The sequence below is a fragment of the Orcinus orca genome, chromosome 10 (genome assembly GCF_937001465.1).
Source record: "Orcinus orca chromosome 10, mOrcOrc1.1, whole genome shotgun sequence".
NCBI classification, from domain to species: domain Eukaryota; kingdom Metazoa; phylum Chordata; class Mammalia; order Artiodactyla; family Delphinidae; genus Orcinus; species Orcinus orca.
Genome location: NC_064568.1, coordinates 38,890,174 through 38,909,414, shown reverse-complemented (window position 1 = coordinate 38,909,414; position 19,241 = coordinate 38,890,174). Strand labels below are relative to the sequence as shown.

The 19,241-nt window shown below is 57.5% G+C and overlaps 2 protein-coding genes across 8 annotated transcripts; both read right to left on the bottom strand.

Moving 5' to 3' along the window:
- Positions 1 to 3,395: 3,395 nt before the first annotated feature.
- LOC105748783 (laminin subunit beta-2-like) lies at positions 3,396 to 12,682 on the bottom strand. 4 transcript variants are annotated; one of them, XM_049716146.1, is made up of 10 exons: positions 12,614 to 12,682; positions 10,590 to 10,785; positions 10,339 to 10,501; positions 9,634 to 9,746; positions 8,259 to 8,373; positions 7,899 to 8,071; positions 6,557 to 6,749; positions 5,999 to 6,230; positions 5,757 to 5,920; positions 3,396 to 5,437 (listed from the first exon to the last, which is right to left on the bottom strand). In XM_049716146.1, the coding sequence occupies exons 2-9, from the start codon at positions 10,686 to 10,688 to the stop codon at positions 5,860 to 5,862; spliced, it is 1,149 nt and encodes a 382-aa protein (XP_049572103.1). In that variant the 5' UTR covers positions 10,689 to 10,785; positions 12,614 to 12,682; the 3' UTR covers positions 3,396 to 5,437; positions 5,757 to 5,859. The 4 variants fall into 4 exon arrangements, with proteins under 4 accessions (XP_049572103.1, XP_049572101.1, XP_049572102.1 ...); XM_049716144.1 differs by having other exon boundaries at positions 7,899 to 8,057; positions 12,614 to 12,679; XM_049716145.1 differs by lacking the exon at positions 9,634 to 9,746 and having other exon boundaries at positions 12,614 to 12,679.
- Positions 12,196 to 18,478, bottom strand: CCDC71 (coiled-coil domain containing 71). Of its 4 annotated transcripts, none has more exons than XR_007479762.1 (4): positions 17,231 to 18,478; positions 15,148 to 16,540; positions 13,063 to 13,244; positions 12,196 to 12,879 (listed from the first exon to the last, which is right to left on the bottom strand). XR_007479762.1 is itself a non-coding variant. In XM_049716142.1 (3 exons), coding segments are annotated over exons 1-3 (1,491 nt in total). In that variant the 5' UTR covers positions 17,233 to 18,478; the 3' UTR covers positions 12,196 to 13,148. The 4 variants fall into 4 exon arrangements, 2 of the variants coding, with proteins under 2 accessions (XP_049572099.1, XP_049572098.1); XR_007479763.1 differs by having other exon boundaries at positions 12,196 to 12,683; XM_049716142.1 differs by having other exon boundaries at positions 12,196 to 13,244.
- Positions 18,479 to 19,241: the final 763 nt, after the last annotated feature.

The window sequence follows — 19,241 nt, the reverse complement described above, 5'->3', positions numbered from 1 at the left end:
CCACCTGCAATTCCTAGAGCAAGACTAGATCTGAAACCCCACCCCACGTAGACTCTACAGTCCCAAACACATTGCCACCCAAAGTTCCTGGGTTTGGGGGGCAGGGGCTTTTAGAACTGAGACCCTGCCTCAGCCTGGCATAGCCCAGTCCCAGCCTAAACCCGATTTCACACTATTCCAGAGGTGTCCCTGAGACCCTAACGTCCACTTTTCCCAGCTCACCTTGCCCAGGCTCCCAGCCACACCCAAGGCATGTGCTGCTCACTCTTCTGCCTCCTGGGCCTGCCACTGACTCAGGGCCAAACAGGTCCTGAGAGCCATAGCTGCACTGGACAGATGCCCCAGGACCGGGGTCACATCCACTGCCAGTGCCACCCAGGCCAGGTGGCCTGCCACCTGAGGCAAAGATTAGGGAATCACAGAGAGGCCACAGCAAGGTAGAGCATTACATGGTCAGGGTATTTAGCACCGTGGTATCACAACTGGTCAAGGATCTCAGGGAAAGAATGGGGATCACAGCAGCCTCTGAGCAAGAGGTGTGAGGGAGCTGAGGGGTATGGGTGGGGTATCACCTCCTGTACACTGGCTTCCAGACCTCCAAGTCTGTTTCAAGACCTGCAGTCCTTGCTCTGCAGCCCTTGCATGAGTTCCCGCCTCAGCCAGCACTCCCTAAACATCCAGCTCCCTAAACATCCAGTCCAAGGCCCTGGCTGTACCCTCCCTGAAGGACACAGATGATCAGGCAGTCCAGCATTCCTTTCCTCCCCAACCTCTGACCTCTACCTCCAGCCTCCTGGCCCTTAACCTGGTCTGCTGTGCCTGACGGAGAACGCCTTCAGCTTTGGGCAGCTCCTGGCCTACGGCATCTGGCACAGGGAGGGCACCCTGGATCTGATCCAGCAGGAGGGCAATGCCCGCTGCCCCACCTTGGGGGAGGGGCACCGCCAGCGCATGGCATGCCACCAGCTCCACACTCACAGCATCTGTGGGGATGGAGGTAGGGATCCTGGATGTGAACTCTGATCCCTGACCCAACGAACTTTGACCCTAATCTCTCACTGACCCTGCCTGTGACATGACTACACGGTGTACTAGAGGCTTCCAAGAGCCAATTGTTAAATTTTCAGGAATTCTGTGAATCAGTTGTTAAATGACAGGTAGAATGAAATCAGTCACGGTGGGGATTACTGACGCCACAGAAATTGACAAACACTACAAATCAATTCCTCCTGACCCCCAGGCCCCACTTGTTAAACATTTAGAAGCACACTAGTGCTCCCACCTGATCCCTGGTCAGCCCTGATGAGTATTCCTCATTCTAGAAGGAGTATCATAGCAGTGTCCGAGATGCCCACCTGCCCCTGCCCCTGACCTCAGACACACAAGCAGACATGTACCCAAGAGGAAATGCTGGATGGGCTGCACAGTTGCTTGCATGTGAGCCATGGTGGCCACACCCCAGAACCCCTTGCGTGACGCCTCATCTCCCAGGCCTGGATTCCCGTGGAGCTTGCAGTGGCCTGGATTTGCTGTTGCTGGTAGGGGTGGGTCAGATGTGGAATATGTCTCTTGCAATCCCATGGCCAAGCCATGGTACCCTGTGACTCCCACCATGCTCTCCTCCACAGCCCCCATGGCTCTGTACCAGTTGCTGACGCTGCTCCAAGGCTGTGACCGCCATGTCCAGGCTATAGGAGGAGTTATGGGAGGTAACCAGAGCCCACTGGGAGGTAGGCAGGGTCCCAGGACAAGAGGGAACACCACAGGGTACAGGAACATAAACCAACCGAGGTCCCCGACCCCTAGGGGAATGGTCCCCGATTCCTAGGGGATCCAGTGAGGAATGCATGTCCCAGCGCTCCCATTGCCCTACACCCAGTTTACCCCTAGGAGAGAGTCCTCGCCTTGGCAAAGCCTCCCACAGTGACCCATATCTCCACCTACCACTCCAGCTTTGACTAGGAGCTGCAGAAGCTGAGGGTGACACCTCTGGACCCTGTGGACCAGCCCCTCAATTTCAGCTGCCACACAGCTGTCCCTCTGGGTCGGCCCATCCCCCACAGCAGCTTCTCTGTCCACCACCAGGCCTCCTGGGCCTGTCCCAGGATGCTGTCTGGTCCTCCAACTGTGGCCACAGCCTGGGCTGTAAGCATGGCCTCTTGAGAAAGCAGGGCAGCTGAGGAGGCCTGGGCCTCAGCACCTGCAGGGGATAGGAACGATAGACACAGGGTTGGCTCAGGGCTTCCACTGGCAGGGTCAGTCAGACTCCTGGGTCCCCCAGATATGTAAGCAAAGGCACCTGGTCCCTTCCTCCTGCCCCAGCCTAGACCCCACCATCACCTCCGGCCCACCTACCTGCCTACTTGGCCTCACCTTGGGCTCCTGTGGCCGTCTTGAGCCAGGCCAAGCCCTTGACACAGTCTAGCTTCTGGGATAATTCTTCCAGATGTTCACACTGCCCCCTAACCCATGGCTCTCTTTCTGCTACAACCTGTCCTTTGGCCCACAGTGTCTGGGCCAATGCAGTTGTTTCCAGTCTGTGGGAGGATGGAGTATCAGCCTGGCCAGAGATGCCCTTTCCTCCCTGATTCCTCACTCAAGGAAACTCACCTCACTCCCAGACCCAGGACTCAGACAGGCCAACCCAAGACCCTCTGAATCCCTGACCCTGGGAGGCTAGCTGGAGACCTCCTTCCTACTGACCCCAGACCCCTTGCCTGAGTCCAGCTATCCATTCCATAAGTTGTCGTTGGGGCCCCACAGCGGGGGAAGGAGATTCCAGGAGTGTCTGGGCCTGCTGGAGTACCCCCTCCAGGCCTGCAGGTGCCCCCAGCACCCCAGCCAGGCATCCCCTGGCGTAAGGCGGCCACTTTGTGGGCCACAGTGTCCAGCTGTAGCTGGAGCAGAGCCAGGTGTTGGTCCCAGGAGGTGAAACAGGGAGGGCAGGACATGCAGTGTGGGAAGCCACCTCTGGAGCCACGGGCACATGCCTGGCACCTCAGCCCTGAGATGCCCTCTCTGCAGCAGCAGGTGCCTGTGTGTGGGTCACAGCTGGGCGAGATGGAGCCCTGGGGGTCACAGGCACAGGCTGAGGGGGAGAGAGAGGGTCAGGGTAGGGAGCAAGCAGCACTCACACTAGGCTTGCCGCCAAGAAGCCTGAGGAGGAGAATGACCCTGTGTGAGTATGAGAGCCTCACCTAAGCCACTGCTCAGAGCAGCCATGGGGGAACTTCCCTGGTGGTCCAGTGGGTAAGACTCCATGCTCCCAATGCAGGGAGCCCGGATTCGATCCCTGGTTCGGGAACTAGATCTCGCATGCATGCCGCAACTAAGATCCTGCACGCCACAACTAAAAAGATCCCACGTGCCGCAACTAAGACTCAACACAGCCAAAATAAATTAAAAAATATATTTTTTAAAAAAAGAGAATGGGGGCTTCCCTGGTGGCGCAGTGGTTGAGAGTCCGCCTGCCGATGCAGGGGACACGGGTTCGTGCCCCGGTCCGGGAATATCCCACATGCCGCAGAGCGGCTGGGCCCGTGAGCCATGGCCGCTCGGCCTGCGCTTCCGGAGCCTGTGCTCCGCAATGGGAGAGGCAACGACAGTGAGAGGCCCGCGTACAGCAAAGAAAAAAAGAGAGAACGGTCATGGGTACTGGCATCTACCCCAGCCAGAGAGGCCATACTGCATGGCAGCCTTTGGGCAGGAAAACAGCACAGGGCTCCAGGTGCTCTACAGCCCAGAGAGAGGTCAGTTTGGGTCAAGACTGGCAGGTGGGGTCAGGAAAGAACCACCCAATGTGTCTGCTCCGCAGGCCTACCCAACCTGGCCTTGCCAACACTCTTTCCCTACAGCTGTTTTCATGAGTATTTCTTTAAGTTTTGGAGAAAACAGCAATAAACACGTGCTCTCCCTCAGGACAACCTGGTGGCTCCCCCGCCATCCCACAGGGAGGATCCCGTCAGGACAGCCTCACCCCTGGTGGTGGATTGTGTGAATGCCCTGCTCACCTCTGCATTCCCGCTCTGGGTCACCCCAGTACCCATCCTGATACCAGGAGCACGTGCAGCTCCCAAATCCTGCCTGGCAGGGGCACTGACCCATGACCTGAAGGAAGAGTGTGTGGCCAGTCCACAGAAACAAAGAGCCTCCTCTGGGGGAGGAAGAAGGAAAGGAGAGCTCAGAGGCAGCACACAGTCGCCTCCTCTCAGCCTGTTCCTGCCCAGGCAGCACTCATACCTGTGCTTGGCTGAGGGCTTCTCCCCTCCTGCTTCCTCTGGTCTGACCCCCTTGACCGGCCCCCACCTTGTCCCTACATTGCCAGCCTCGCCTCCCACAGACCGGCCCTCTGGGTTCTCAACTCCTGACCTGCTCCTCTGTGTCCTGAGTGCAGCACCCCACTGTTTCCACACGCTCACCCGCCAACTCCCACCCTCTCCTCACCAAGGACTCGAGAACACACTTCAGACCTCATCTCATTCAGACCTCATCTCATTCAGTCCCTGACGTCTCTCCTCCTGGAAACACTCGCTTCCCACGGCCATCCATCTCTGCCTGCATCTCCCAATCCTCCCCCTCCGCCCGTGCCTCTTCTGCCTCCTTCCCAGCTGCACCCGGCCCCACCCGTGCCACACTCGTTCTGCTTGCCATGACCCACTCACAGTGCTTCACCTACATGCCAACACACGGTGGCACGTGGGGTCGGGCCCACGTGGTCTCATGTCTGCTCATAGCTAATGTTGCACAAGAGCACACACAGCTGCTTGCAGCCACACACACTGCTGCTGGTAGTCACATTAACACTCACACTCACACCAGCCATAAATCACACCACAGGCACACACATTCACTCACACCTGGCCACTGCCACATGCTATGTGCGACAAGGGCTCACTCACTGGGTGATACACTGGCTGCAAAGTGTGTTGGGCACGGCGGCTGCAGGGCTCGCAGCCTCGGGACCCACCCCCAGGTTCCAGAAGAGGGGGGCACAGCGGCTATAGTCCCGCCCCAGCGTGTGGGGGCAGCAGGGGCACTGCCCGCTGACCTGGTTGCAGAAGCAGGCTTCAGCCCCAGACAGGCACCTCGCAGGTATGGTGCCCTGGCGGCCACAGCCACAGCCCGGGGAGAGGAAGGGCTTGAGGAAAGAGAACGCACCCCCCACCTTGGGATACCCTCACCCATCCCACTCACACACTCATGCCGGCAGCCCCCTTGGTGCAGGGCACTGCCTTGGAAGCTAGGCCCGCAGTGGGCACAGCCAGGGCCATGGCTGTGGTGCTGACAGTGCTGGCAGTGTCCACTGTGGGGGTCACAGGCGGCTGGATCATGGGATCAATATTGTTGCACTGGCAGGGCTGGCACAGACTCCTTCTGGGGTCATCTCCTGGCCAAGGGTGCCCAAAGTAGCCCAAGGAGCAGCGGTCGCAGCGGGGGCCTGGAGTGGATTGGGGTATGTGTGGGTTGTCTCAGTAGTCTTCCTGTACCTTTGGGGCCTCTGGGTCCCACTTAACCAGCCAAAAGGTCTGAGGTCCAGCCAGGAGGGCAGAGGACACAATAGCTATATTATGACCCATCTTCTTGGCTTACAAGTTCCATTACTATAATTCCTCAAGAATGGGAACTTCTTGAGGAGAGGAGCACGCCCTGCAGCTCAAACACACAGGTGACACTGGCAAAGATTTGCCTCGTGGACCTGATGGGATTGTGAACAAGTGAGCAGGGCCATGGGTTTGTCGCTGCCAACCATGCCTCACCTGCATAGCCAGATGCACAGAGACACAGGACACATCCACTGGTGCTGTCCACATGGCAGGAAGTCCCATGATAGATGCCTGAGCCAGGGTGCCCAGGACAGAGTCAGGGCCAGCACTGCTGGCCTGAGCCCAGGGTGGGGTCTCCGTAGTAGCCATCCAAGCACCTGGGGGCAGTAGCACATGGAATGGGGCCTAGCCCACTCATCACGATCCCTCCCCAACCCTTCCAGTGGCAGCCTCACCTCTCACAGTGCTGGTCCATTGTGGCCCCGTGGCAGTCCTGGCAGACTCCTGTGAGTGGATGGCACAACTCAGCAGCTCCACTGCAGGCACAGGGTTGGCAGCATGGGAAGCCCCACCAGCCATAGAGGCAGTGGTCACAGCAGCGACCAGCAAGGCCTGCCCGACAGGGGCACTGCCCATTCACAGGGTTACAAATGGCATTGGTGGCACCCTTGGTGTGGCAGCAGCACTCTGTGGGAAATGACAGGGCAATCAAGACCCTGTCTTGATTGGGCCCTGTCAAGACCCCAGACCCCACACCCACTGGCCCTGAGGGCTCACCACGGCAGCCAGTGGGCCGGAAGCCACATGTTCCAGGCCTGCAGTGGTCACAGGTACGACCATCAATGTTAGGGTAGCAGCAGCACTGCCCACCCAGCAGGGCACACTCGGTGGTCAGTGAACCCTGGGGGTGGCACTCACATGCTGCCAGGAGAAAGGGTAAGATCAGATGAACCTCATGGTGCCTCCTGCAACCCCCATCCTTCAGCCCCCTCAAGCCAGGGCCACACACTCACCAAGGCCACCCCCCTGGAACAGGGCAGAGATGCTGCAGGCAAGGCGGGCACAGGCCTCAGGTATAGTGCTGGAGAGGCTCATCCTCGCTGCCTCCACGCAGCCCGCCTTGTGGAGCTCCTGCAAGTGCCCCGTGGCGCCAGGGTCCACAGACCTCAGTCCAGGCAACCCTTTCACCTGTGGCAGGAGCACAACCTACTAGGAAGGTAAAGGGTGGAAGGCAGGGGGTAGTGAACCCAGTCCCACTCACTAACACCTACAATGGAACTTCTGTACGTTGGCCCTCACAGCCCCTTCCTACCCCTTTCCTGTTTCTCTTTTAATTTTGTTTCTCCTTCCTCTCCAATAGCCCTGATCTAGTCCAGGCAATGCCACCTCTCATTCAGAATCATTGAAGTAGCTTCCCCCTAACAATCCATCCTCCCCATGTCTCTTGCCTGCTCAAATCCCTTCCAGGGCTCCCCATTTCCCCAGGATAAGCCCTTCGCCTGGCCCACAAGGTCCTGTGAGGTCTGGCACCTGCCAGTCTCACCTTCTATCCTTGGCATGTGCTTTTCCCCTGCCTGATTCCCCCTCCCTACACTCTCCACCTGTCTCAATCCTCTTGGTGCAACTCTATGTCTCCACAATCCCCTGTCCCCTGAGCCCACTGCATCCATATTGTCCTGCTAATTTGTGTCTCCACCCAGATGTGGGGTGGAATCCCTAGGATCTCACCGAATCCAGAAGGATGGTGCCCCCCTCCCAGGTCTCTGCACCCCCTTGGTCTGCCATAGTCATAGGGTCATGGAGTAGCGTGTTCCAGGTTCAAAGTGGAAAAGTCTGGATAGAAACACAGCTCTGCAGGGATGGGGGAGAGGAGTCAGGGTGGGGTAAGGAGGTCATGATCATGTGGTCCCAGGAATGTCCCATTTCCACTGTGCAGATATGGGGTCCAACATTTCATCATACAACCAATGGAAAAAGACCAACTTCTTAAACACTGCCCTGTTTTAAATTAGGTCCCTGCTTTGATTGTTCTATGACATGATGGTATTCCATATTGGAAGGTTTCTACTTTGTTTGGGTATTGCTTTGAATGTGTTGGCTACATAACAGGGTCTTGGTATTTTGGGGGTCATGTGGTCTAGCCTACCTGTGTATCTGGGTCAAGGCCACCTGGAACAGCTGCTCTGAGGGCAGCAGATGGGCACAGCGGGTACTGCTGGGCTGGGATTGAGCATGGACCCTGACTAATGCCTGCCACTCTTCAGGTGCCTAGGGTTAGGGGTCAGTGGTCATAGAGCTGCCCCTACCCACCACCCAGCACCACCCATCCACCTGCCTGGCACCCATGCTACTGACCTGGGTCTCATAGCGTAGGACAATGTCACACTCCAGGGCAGAAGGCACTATGGGTGCCAGAAGAGAGAGGCCAGCCCCATCAACCACACGTGCAAAGTCTGAGCCAGTCCACAGTGTACAGCCAGCTCCCTGATGCAGGGGCAGGGGCTCCTTTGGGGCCTGGATGTGAGACACTGACTCCCAGGTCCAGACCACTCCAGGACCTAGGACCCTCAGGATTTAGATTCCCATTCCTCTAAGACCCCAGGGACTCATAGCCCCAGGGCTTGGGCCCATCCCAACTAAGACCTAGTGGCCTGTGACCCAACCCTGTTCCTCACACTCCTTACCTTGGGCAGCTGGTATTTGTAACAGGCTCACCTGGCAGGGTGGAGGCATATCGAGGGACACACTGTCTCTGAAGTCGGGGCCTGAGCCAACCAGGGGAGGTCCCTGGGGCTTGTGTACAGTGAGGAGGAGCAGGCTCGGGGGCTCCCTGTGGGCAAGTCAGGTGTCAGTGTCCTCCCACACTGTCCTGGGTGAGGATTTTTTTGTCCGCGCCGTGCAGCTTGTGGGATCCTACTTCCCCAAGCAGGGATCAAACCCTCGCCCGAGGCAGTGAGAGCTAGGAGTCCTAACCACAGGATTGCCAGGGAATTCCCTGTCCTGGGAATATGGACTCCATCCAAGACACCAAACTTCTGACCATGCTGATGCTGCCTCACTTGGACCTGCCTCACCTTCCTAACCCTGTCTGGCCTCTTCTTCCAACTAGCTCTCTCTGGACACTCTCTCCCTCCCCTGAGCACCAAGGTGTGAGCCTTGATTTCCTCCTGCCCCTGCCCTTCCTGGACACTCACAAGCAGCTGGGGGTCAGCAGGCTGGAGGCCCAGACCAAGCTCAGCTTCAGTAGTGGCCTGGTCGACGCCAGCACAGAAGTACCCAGACCAGTGTTCACAGCAGTGGTGGAGACAGAGGTGGGGACGGCAGAGGCAGAGGCCCTCCCTTGCAGAACACCTGAGCCAGCGTAGGGGTGGGGACGGGACAGAGTCAACTCCCAATTCTTGTCCCTTGACCTGGACCCCCAGTCCCTGCCTTGTACCCCCAAAGTCACAGTCACAGGGCCGACAGCCTAGAGAGTCACTACTCAGACCCCAGAAGTTGGGCTATAAGAGAGAGTAGGTGGGTGGAGAAAGGACAAGAAGACCTGGGCAAGGAGAGGAGGGTCAGGAGCCTGGAAGGCTATATGCTGGGACTGTCATTGCAGGAAGAAGCAAGGGTGAGCCCAGGGCTTTAATGCTCTTCTGCCTCTGGCTGAGAAGTGGAGAGGAGACCCTGGTGTACTCCTGCACGGCTTCATGGAGGGGAGGTAAGAGGTAAGAAGATGAGGTCACAGCCAGGGGTAAAATAAAAGTTAAACAAAGGATTTGTAATGTTCAAGGAGAGGCAAGAAGGGGATACACTGAGTGTCCCTTCAAACACTTTTGCTGTGAAACACCTTTAAATTCAGCGCATAATACTGTTGTAGCTCTTTTAAATGCTTTTCTTTCTCTTGTTCCCAAAGCTCCCACCTGAGGGCATGTGCTGGTTCAGCTAGCCAAGGTGGCACTGACTCTAGTGACCAGATCAGGAAGTGGCACCAACCCACCAGCAAGGCTTAGTCTGCAGTCACACTGATTACAACCTTGTACTTGTCAGCTTCTAGGAGCCCAGCACCCAAAATCAAGGTCAAATCAGAAGGCAGGTCAAACCTCACCAGACAACGGCTGCAGTCCCATCCAGAGACAAGGCATTTGCAGTGATAGGCACCACTGGAGAGATCACAGGCATGAGTGCCAGGGATGCAGCCCCGGGGATTGCACCTGCAGGCTAAGGCACAGGGCTGTCAGGGTGCTAATGAGTGCTGCAGGGGTAGGTAGGTGCATGCGTTATTAGGGCAGTAATTGGGGGCAGAGCAAGGAGGACCTGGTGGTGGGGGTCCACTCTGAGGGTCACTCACACTGGCAGCCCTTTGACTGCGAGCTCAGGCCGTAGTGACCAGGCCAGAGGAGTCACAGCACTGGCCCCACACGTGAACTTTGCAGCGATACTGCCCAGAGAGGAGGCCCGAGGTTTCATCTGTGTGGGCATCACACAAACCACTTTCCAGGGCACCCAAAGGGTTGCAGTCACAGGCTAGATCAGGGGTCAGAAGTGTGGACAGAGTCAGGTCAGAGGTCACCACTGAAACTGAAGGAACACGGTCAGAATTAGGATTGGGGGTTGGAGGGCTCACGTTTCCAGGAGTGAAGGGAGCAGGGAGCCTCCCTGGGATCTCGGTGGAAGAAGGGCTGGCAGAGCTCACAGCGGCACCCAGGTGTCTTGTGTTGACATGCATCACACACACCTCCACTCACATTGCTAGATGCGAGATACAGGGCCATGTCAAAGTGACAACTGTGGGCATGCCCATGACACTCACATTCTGGAGCAGAACAAGGTAGGTGGATATGGAGTGGGCTGGCCTGGCAGGCATGGGGGTGCCCAGGCTCTGCTGCCTGCCATGGGTGGTCCTGGTGCAGGTCCTGGCAGTGCTCACGGTGGGTACCAGCTCTGTGGTGGCAGCAGACACAAAGGCCACGCACCTGGCAGGGAGGAGGGCAAGACGAGTCTACCCCAGTCCCCCAGCTTGCCCTCCCACCAGCCACAGGATGCCCCTCCTACGGTACTCACCATGCCTTCCATGTTGGGTGGGACCCTGGGTGCAGGCCTGTACTCAGAGGCATGGCCATGGCACAGGCAGCTGCCTTGGACCACAAGCTCAGAGGGCATAGTAGTAGAAGGGGTGTCCCTTGAAGCCCCCCCTGGGGCCTGTCACCCAGTGTGTGCAGTTTGAAGTTCGCACGGAGGTTAGTCACATGCAGGAGCTCTGGAGACAGATCGAGAGCCCTCAGGTACACTGGTTGTTACCCCTCTATGGCTGAGATAGAGAAGGAATCGGTGGGGGTCTCTCCCCTCTCTACATCATTGCAGCCACCTCCTCCAGCACCCATGCTGTAGGACTCTCCCATCCCTGCTCCCCTGATTATACCATTTTAGGATGACCACAGCCTAATGGTGATTATCCCACCTCTGCACTGCTCCAGACCTGATATCACTCCTGAGCTGAGACCTGCATATCCCACTGCTTCCTGGACACCCCTTTCTGGTATCTCTAGATATTGGAAACCTGCTTCCCTAAGGCAGTAAAGGATTCCAGTCCCCAGCCCATCATTAGAAATCAGCTTATTATCCAGCCAAACCACATAAGGTATGTTTATTTATTGACTGCCTTTCTCATTTCTATGTCAGCTCCAAGACAGATAACTTGTCTATCTGCTCACCACTGAGCAAGGCCCAGAAGATGCCTGGCACACAGTGGGGCTCCATGGGCACTTGTTAAATGTACACATGGATGGAAAGATGGGGCCATGGCTCCTCTTGCTCCTCACAGCTTAAGTCAGCTACCAAGCCGAGGCCACCTCCTGTATCTCTTTGCCAGAGCTCCCCTTTCTCTTGATCAGAGGAACACACAACAGCTGCTCTAGGCCCTAGTAAGGCCGGGGGCGGGGGGGGGGGGGGTCGTGTGTGTGCACGCATGCTCAGGGTAAGTAGCTGGTAATAATCGAAGTCAAGGTGGGTGGAGAACGTGGAATGTAGAGAAAAAGCTACTTTGGGGTTTGTCCTCCTGCTCTGGTACTCTCCTGGCCTGGCTCTGGGCTGCCCTGCTGGGTTATGATTATGTCTCTCTAGTCCTTTAACAAGACTTCTGTTTTACAAGGAAGAGGTCACACCCAGAGACGCCCTGGCGCCACCTGGAGGCAGCTTCAGGAACGCAGGGTACCAATCAAGGCCAGGGTGATGAATCAAAGTGGGGAGGGCAGACAGGGGGCCGTGATGGGGAACAGTGACAGTGGCTCACAAAGGGGAGAGTTATGAGGTACAGTGTGATAGGAGCAGAGGTGGGGGACAAAGATTGGGCTGGCATGGCCAGCAGTGATGACCACAATGGGGTCTCACAAAGGAATTCAGCAATGGGGCAGAGATAAGGGACAGAGATGAAAACTGCTACCCAGGCCAGTCCCTATGCACTGGGCACAGGTATGGGGAACATGGGACAGGAATGGGGAGCCGTAACAGCGACCATAATGCAGCAGAGCTGGGAAACAATCCTTGGGGGACTGGGCTGGCTTGCCCACCACCCTGCCCTGCGGTGCACATACCCAGGTAGGACCTCACTTCCCACCAGGGGGTATCTGGTTTTCCCAAAAAAGGAGTACAGGACTGGCTGTGGGGATAATTACCCTGAACCTTGGTATTATTTGGGTTCTCCACGAGAATGGCTGGATCCAGAACTTTGAAATTACCTAAGAAGCAAGCCTGAGCTTCTGGCTTCATCCCAGGGCCTAACCCCCCTTCCTCTGGGCCTGACCTCTCCCTCAGTGGAAGTCTCGATGTCTTAAGTAATGCTGCTCACAGATGAGGTCACTGACTCTGTGGCCAGGGGCAAGAGGAATCCCAGGAAAGAGGCCTAAGCAGTTGTGGGCAAAGTAGCGGTACATGTGCCAGAAGTGGCCATGGTCCACTGAGAGCTCAAGGAGCAGAGCCAGAATGTCTGGGGATAGGAGGGGGTCCTTGGGTCACCAGTGGCAAACATCACCGGTGGCCATCAGGTCAGGAGGCAGAGAATAAGCTTTCAGTCTCTGGCAGTGGGTCACCTTGAAAGTCCTGATGAGGTGGGTAAAGTAAAAGGCATCTTCTAGGTCCAGCTGGTGACATTCTCAACACCTGTAACCACAAGGGCTGGTCAGTGGCCAGGCCTTGACCCTGATCCCAGCCCTGCACACATGGGCACACAAGGACCCTCACCACGCTCTGCTCGCCACCAGGTCCTTTTGCCGCCAGGACTACTCTGGGAGATCACGTTCTCAATGCCATGGCTTTTCCAGTCCCAAGAGTCACAAAAGAAGCAATTCTCAGCATCCTGGAGGGATGCCCAATGAGACTGACTAGGCAGGAGGTGCCTGGTTGGCCACAACCCCCTCCAAAATTTCACAGCACAGGCCTCTCCCTCTGGGTCTTGTCAATGACCTGAACTCCCACAGGTGCTGAACCTGCCCAAGAAAATCCAAGATGCCATCTCCAGAGCCCGTACCCTCCTCCCTACCTGTAGGTTACTGACAATGCAGTAGAGTTCAGGGCCATGGAGGCCACAGGTGGATGAGGTTCGAAGGTTCTGGCCACAGTCAATAATCAGGTTGCTGGTAGGTGGGTAGCAGCTGCCGCCTGAGCAGCCGGGTGGAGGAAGTTTGTCTGGCACGTCCCGGGCAGTTGCTCTGGGAGCCTCGACTGGGAGGGGCAGGGTCTGAGTATAGAGATCCTAGGGGTACGCGCCCCACCTCACCCCATCCCACAGGGAGGCCCGATGATTTCCTCTCCCCCTCCACGTGCCTCTCAGGTAGAGACCACCTCTCACTCATTGGTAGCGGCAGCAGCAGAGCTGAAAGGGGGGGCTAGCCCGGCTGGGGGTCCTGGGCTGTCGGAGCTAGAATCAGGCCAGAGAGAGAGAATACAGAGTGTGCCCCTAGCTGGGCTGCCCTTAAGGATCTGAGTGTGGCCCTCAGGTCCTTCCCCATACTCACATGGTAGATGAACTCAAGGATGCCAGAGGCAAGGAGCATGCATGGTTGTGGAGTCATGGTGCAGCTGGGAGAAGGGGCAGGGGGGGTGTCCCCAGAGCCTGGGAAACAAAGAGAGGCCGTGCCCAGGGAAAGGATATTAATAGCAGTCACCAGATGCAGAAGAAAGGTGGGGAGGAGCAGAGTTTCTCTATAGGTCCGCCATCCAACGCAGCTGCTGCTGGTGCAGCCAGGGTTCAGACTAACCCTCAGAGACAGAAAAGATCCAATTCTCATTCAAATGAGGCTTCCACCCCTAGCTCTGAAAGGCTGTTCGTCTCCAGGAGCCTCTGGGGAATGTATCCCCCTCCCCGCCAGCCCCAGCCACTGCCTTTCAGGCTGAGCAGACAGTGATGGATTGGCAGATGGGCAGGGAGCTACTTTTGTTCAGGGCTCAGGGCTCTGTCCCCTCTCCAAAGCAGGAAGAACCAATAATGTGTGAACATACAGGCGCCTGTTGGAAGACATGCTGAGGCTGGACCTGGGAATAGAGCACTTGGAACCCAGGCAGAAAGCACTGAGAGGCAGTGTGGAAACTCTCCATGCTCAGAGACCGCAGCACTCCACCCATCCAATATAATTCCTTGGTCAGTGAGGGGACTCTGTGGCCCTACAACCCAGAGCTACCCTGGCCCGACTCAAGCCCCAACCCCTTGCCGCCAACTGGGGAAGTCGACGATAGTCCCTCTCCTGAAAGAAGCAGAGAAAAGAGTAGGCAGAAGTACTTCAGCCGATTTAGGCCCCGCCCTGCCCCAGACAAGCCCACACAAAGCTCCAAGGTTTCAGCCAGAGTAGACTGGAAGACAAGGCCAGGCTGTCTGCACCTCCCCTTCCCTGGCCTAAAAACCTGCAGGCTGCAAGTTTCCCCACAGAGCCACCTATTGTCCTCCTCCAAGGGAGCATCCGGATTATCAAACCAGGGCAGCCCCAAGGGGAGGTGTCCCACCTTTGAGTGGCTCTGCCCCTGCCCTCAGGGGCCTGGAGGCTGCCCTTCACTCACATTCATGACCTTCCCTGGGCTACCAGGACCCTCTCTGGCATTCCTGTTCCTGGGGCTACCTTTTCTAAACACCCAAGCTGGCCTACCAGCAGTCACATATACAAAAAAAGACCATGGAGTGTGGGCAGGGAGACTGGAAGGTGGAAAGGTATAAAACGTGATAGATGGAATAGTGGACATACAACTTGAAGAGTAACAAGTCACAGTGCATCGCGCCATGACACCATCCCTCCCACCCGCCCACCCCACCCCACATCCTCCAGTCTCTGAAAGGAGGCTGGTGGCTCTCAGGGCCCTGGAGAGGCACCCAGAGTCTTTAGGGTTGTGGAATCCATGGGCATTGCACACTGTGCCACTGGCCACACAGACAACTGGGCTCAGTTTCCCCAAACGTTGCTACGTGAAGGAATCAGGGTGCTGAGTATGGCAACAATGGCTGAAGTCGTATTACAGGGGAAAGGTTCACACGGAGGATCCGTTGAGCCTGCAGCCGTACCTCATCATCTGAGGACTGCCTGTCCACCTTGATGGCCCGGAATTTCAGCAGCTTTGCCGTTCCAGGTCTTAGCCATACCTTAGGGGATTGGGGCCCAAGCCGTGTTCTCTTCTGGGGAGGAAGATCCTTTGCCTCCTCAGTCCTTTTCCTCTTCTGTCCCACAGGCTCAGGGCAGCTTTTCCGGCCCCTCCTTGCAGTCCTGGCCTGAACAGACCTTTTTGGCCTGCCCCTGCCCCTGGGATGGGTCCGAGCCACCTTGGCCCTGGCCCGCACTGCCTTGGCCTTGGCCCTGGCCCGCACTGCCTTGGCCTTGGCCCTGGCCCGCACTGCCTTGGCCTTGGCCCTGGCCCGCACTGCCTTGGCCTTGGCCCTGGCCCGCACTGCCTTGGCCTTGGCCCTGGCCCGCACTGCCCTGGCCTTGGCCCTGGCCTGCACTGCCTTGGCCTTAGCCTTGGCCCGCACTGCCTTGGCTTTGGCCTTGGCCTTGATCCGTGCTGCCTTGGCTTCTGCCCGGGCCTTGGCAGCTTTGGCTTGTGTTTGAGCCACCTTGGCCTGGGCACGGGAAGCTTTGGCCTGGGCTGTTTTGGTGCCCAGAGCACAGCCACCTTTCATTCGTGGGCCACTGAGGGAACCAGAGGCTTTGTAGGTCTTGCTCTGGGGCCCAGTGCCTTGTCGGGGTCCAGCCCTGGGGCCTCTTCGAGTCAGACACTTGGAGCCCTTGCTTGTGGCTTTTCTGGGAGCTTTGGGCTGGGAATTCCCCAGCCTCTTCCCTGGACCTTTCCGCAGCTTCAGGGGAGAGTCTGCAAGTGAGAGCTGCAGTGACTGTGCCTTGTGCTTGGCACCCAAGCAGGGCATGGGAGTCTTGAGTGGAACCAGGGCCTCAAGGACAACGGAGAGCCGCATGGCAGGGTAGACACCTGGATAGAGGTGGGTGGGAAAGCCCACTGCTGCACCCCGGGCACGGCTGGCACTTGACTGCTTCAGGGAGCTCAGTAGCAGGTTGGTGGTGGCATGCTTGGCGAGGGCTGGTGTGGATGCTTTGGCCAGCCTGCCAGACAGTGGCATGGGGAGCAGCGTGGCCCGGCCTGCAGGCAGCCGCATGGCAGTTCGGGGAGCACTGGCTGGAGGTGATGTGGCAGCTGGGGTGGGGGCACGAGCTTGAAGCTTTGTCTGGCTTGGGGGGTTGGCTGTGCACGAACTATAGCCATAGACATCACCGCTGCGCAGGATGGTAGGTTGGAAGCCATCATCCCGCAGGCCCTGCAGGAAGGCCACAAGCTGGGCCTCAGTGGCACTGAGATCCTGGCTCATGGGGTTAAAGACAAGCAGCGCTTCCTCCAGGGCCTTCTTCCCTGCCGTGGAGATCCGCGACCAGGAGTGCACAGCTTTCTCCTCCACATGCTGCGCCACCACGCTCATGGCATTAGGCACTGCAGATCTGCCTGGGTATCCGCAAACCAGCGCTTGGCACCTCCAAGGCAAAAGGAAGAGTCAATAAGAACAGCACCGAGACAAGGGCCAGGACCGGTAGATAGGTCAATCAGGGCCAGCAATCTTCACAATAACATCTATTGACACAGAGGGGCCTGGCCAGAGTGAGCCACTCCTTGGGGCAAAACCCTGGTCTTCTCCACCTATCACGGTGGAGGGTGGTGGGGTAGAGGTGGGGGACTCATATGGGTCAGAGGCAGCTTCTTCAGGATACATGCCCATAAGCTCATCAGAGCCATCCAACCTGCTGACGGGCCCCTGGAAAGATCTGGGCTTGGCCAAATTCCTAGTATTAAACTCAACACTGGGAATACAGGCAAATATCTCTGTCTTCCAGGAGCCCTGTACAGAAGGCAAGATAGAGATACCCTCAAGGTTCTTGGGAATGCACACTGGCACACAGCTCAGCTTGCCAATGGGTAAGGGAAGCATTCCCAGGAGAGGAATATTCATGTGGGACATGAATGATGAATAGGAAAGGACCAGATGGAGATGGAGCAAAAAGGGCAACAGCCAATGCAATGGCTCCAAAGTGAGAAAGAGTAAGGCAAACTTGGTGTGACTGGAATCTGTGGTCAGGGCTGGGAGGTCTAGCTGGAAAAACAGGGGACAGCAGGGTAATACAAGCTTTGAATGTTCCTTGAATGCTGGCCAAAGGGCCCAGACTTACATCCAAAGTCCATGACGATCTCTGTTCCTACAGCTGCTGCTGTTCAGGTGCCCAGGGGTGGACCTCCCTGCCCACCAGAAGTTCTGCTTTCAGAGTTCCCAGACAGTCCACTCAGAGGTCCAATTCCTAGCACTAGAGCCATGGAGACCAACCCCAGGGAAAAAGCCAGACTCTCCTTCAACAGAAACTAAAAAGATGAGTAGCAGGTACTAATAATACATCTCTAGGCAATCAGGCAGCCTGGCGCCAGGCAGCCAGACCAAGAGCCCAAGGTCTGGGAGCCAATGACTCCGAGTAAGATGGGTAATAAAGCGGACCCTAGAGATCTGAACTGTCCTAACTAGGGCTTGGAAGACGACTTTGGTACAGCCCATTTAGAGCTGTCTGGTAAGACCCAAGTTGTCCCAGGCTTCTCTTTAAAAGCTGTAGGCCGTCAATCATGACTAACATCTAGTCTAACCCATCACTGAGGGGTCCCAGAGACAGCTCCGCAGCTGCACAGGAGAATTAAAAGATCAGCTGGGATCAGGCAAGTCTCTGGGGCCAAGAGGTGAGTCTGTGCAGCTTCTTCCTCCCCCTAGTGGAGCAGAAGTTTTCAGAATTCCCTGGAGGAAGTGCCCTGGGGCTCTTTGTTTGGAAACATTGTTGGATCCTCAGGTGTCTCGGGCACTTCCCCTCTCCAGAGGCCATTCTCCAAGTACAGTCCTTACACATGACTTTAGTTCTCTTTTTTCCCAAGGGGTGTAGTTCCCAGGGCTGTGAACTGTACAATAAGGAGGAACCTGTTACCTCCAGGCACAGATATTGGGGGTGAACTCGGGGCTCTTCCGCTCAGGTCGGCCTGGGCCCTTGGGAGGGGTCTCCTGGGCTTTCCAAGAGGCTCCGGAAAACAGAGACTGCAGCCCGACCCCTGACTTCCCTTCGCAAGTGTCCCCGGGGCAGGCCGGGGAAGCTGATGAAAAGATGCAGGACGGGAGCGGCCCTAACCAAGCGAAACTGGGGCGGGGGCAGATCAGGGCCCTCAGGCTGGGAGTCCGCGTCCCTGACACCCAAGCCGACGGTAGGAGCGGGGGGCCTTAGAGGAAGCGAAATGCACGGGACAGGCGGTGAGAGCGCGACGGGGTCGCACAGCCCCAGGGTGGGGTCTTTGGGCACGGGGGGGGGGTTGGGGGTCTCGGCCGGGCCGGCGGAGGGCGCTGGTCCCGAAGGAGCCGGCCACCCGGCCCATCCACCCTGCCGCCTCGCGGACGACCCCTCCGCGGCGTGGCTAGGCCCACGGCCCCAACCTACCGGCGCCGCCGCGGGGACCCTGGACGCGCCTCTGCGCCGCCTCCGCTGCTCCAACATGGCCGCCTGCTGCGCACCGGAAGTGCGCCGCGCTTCCGCTTCCGGGACCTGGCCCGCCCTAGTGACCCTTGACCCCCCGAGACCCCGTTTCCCCCAAAGTCTGGGGGCTGGACAAGCGCAAACCAGAGAAGACTTCCTGGAGGAGGTGGCAGAGGGGACCGCTCCAAACCCTTGCGGACCTGTGCAGGAGTGTGAGGGGCAGAGGCGCTTTCGGCCGCTGCCCCAGGCAAGACTGCACCAGACTAGCACTGGATTAGGGGCTCATCTGACACCTTCTCTGAGGGGCTTGATGGTGTAACGACATGTGGGAGGGATTTTTGGCAAGGTCCAAGCTATCCTTCACCCTTTTAGTCCTCCCGCAGCCACTGGCAAGGCCCACCTCTGTCCCAGGTGCCTGAACAGAGGGTGAAAGAGGAGTGCACCCTGCCTGAGAGTGTCCCTCGGGAGCCTCTTTGTACCTCCTCTGAGGGCAGCAGGCCTTCCCCTATTCCTGAGAGTGGGCTCACTGCATGTGGTATGAAAGGCTGGTTTGCACACATTTGTGGCAAATAAGCCCAAAGCTGGGCATGTCCAATCTGAGAGTCCCAGCATACCAGTGTGGGCCTGAGTGTACTTGCTTAGGAGCATGCCCACAGGTGTGGTGGGAGGACCCTGGTCCAGCCTT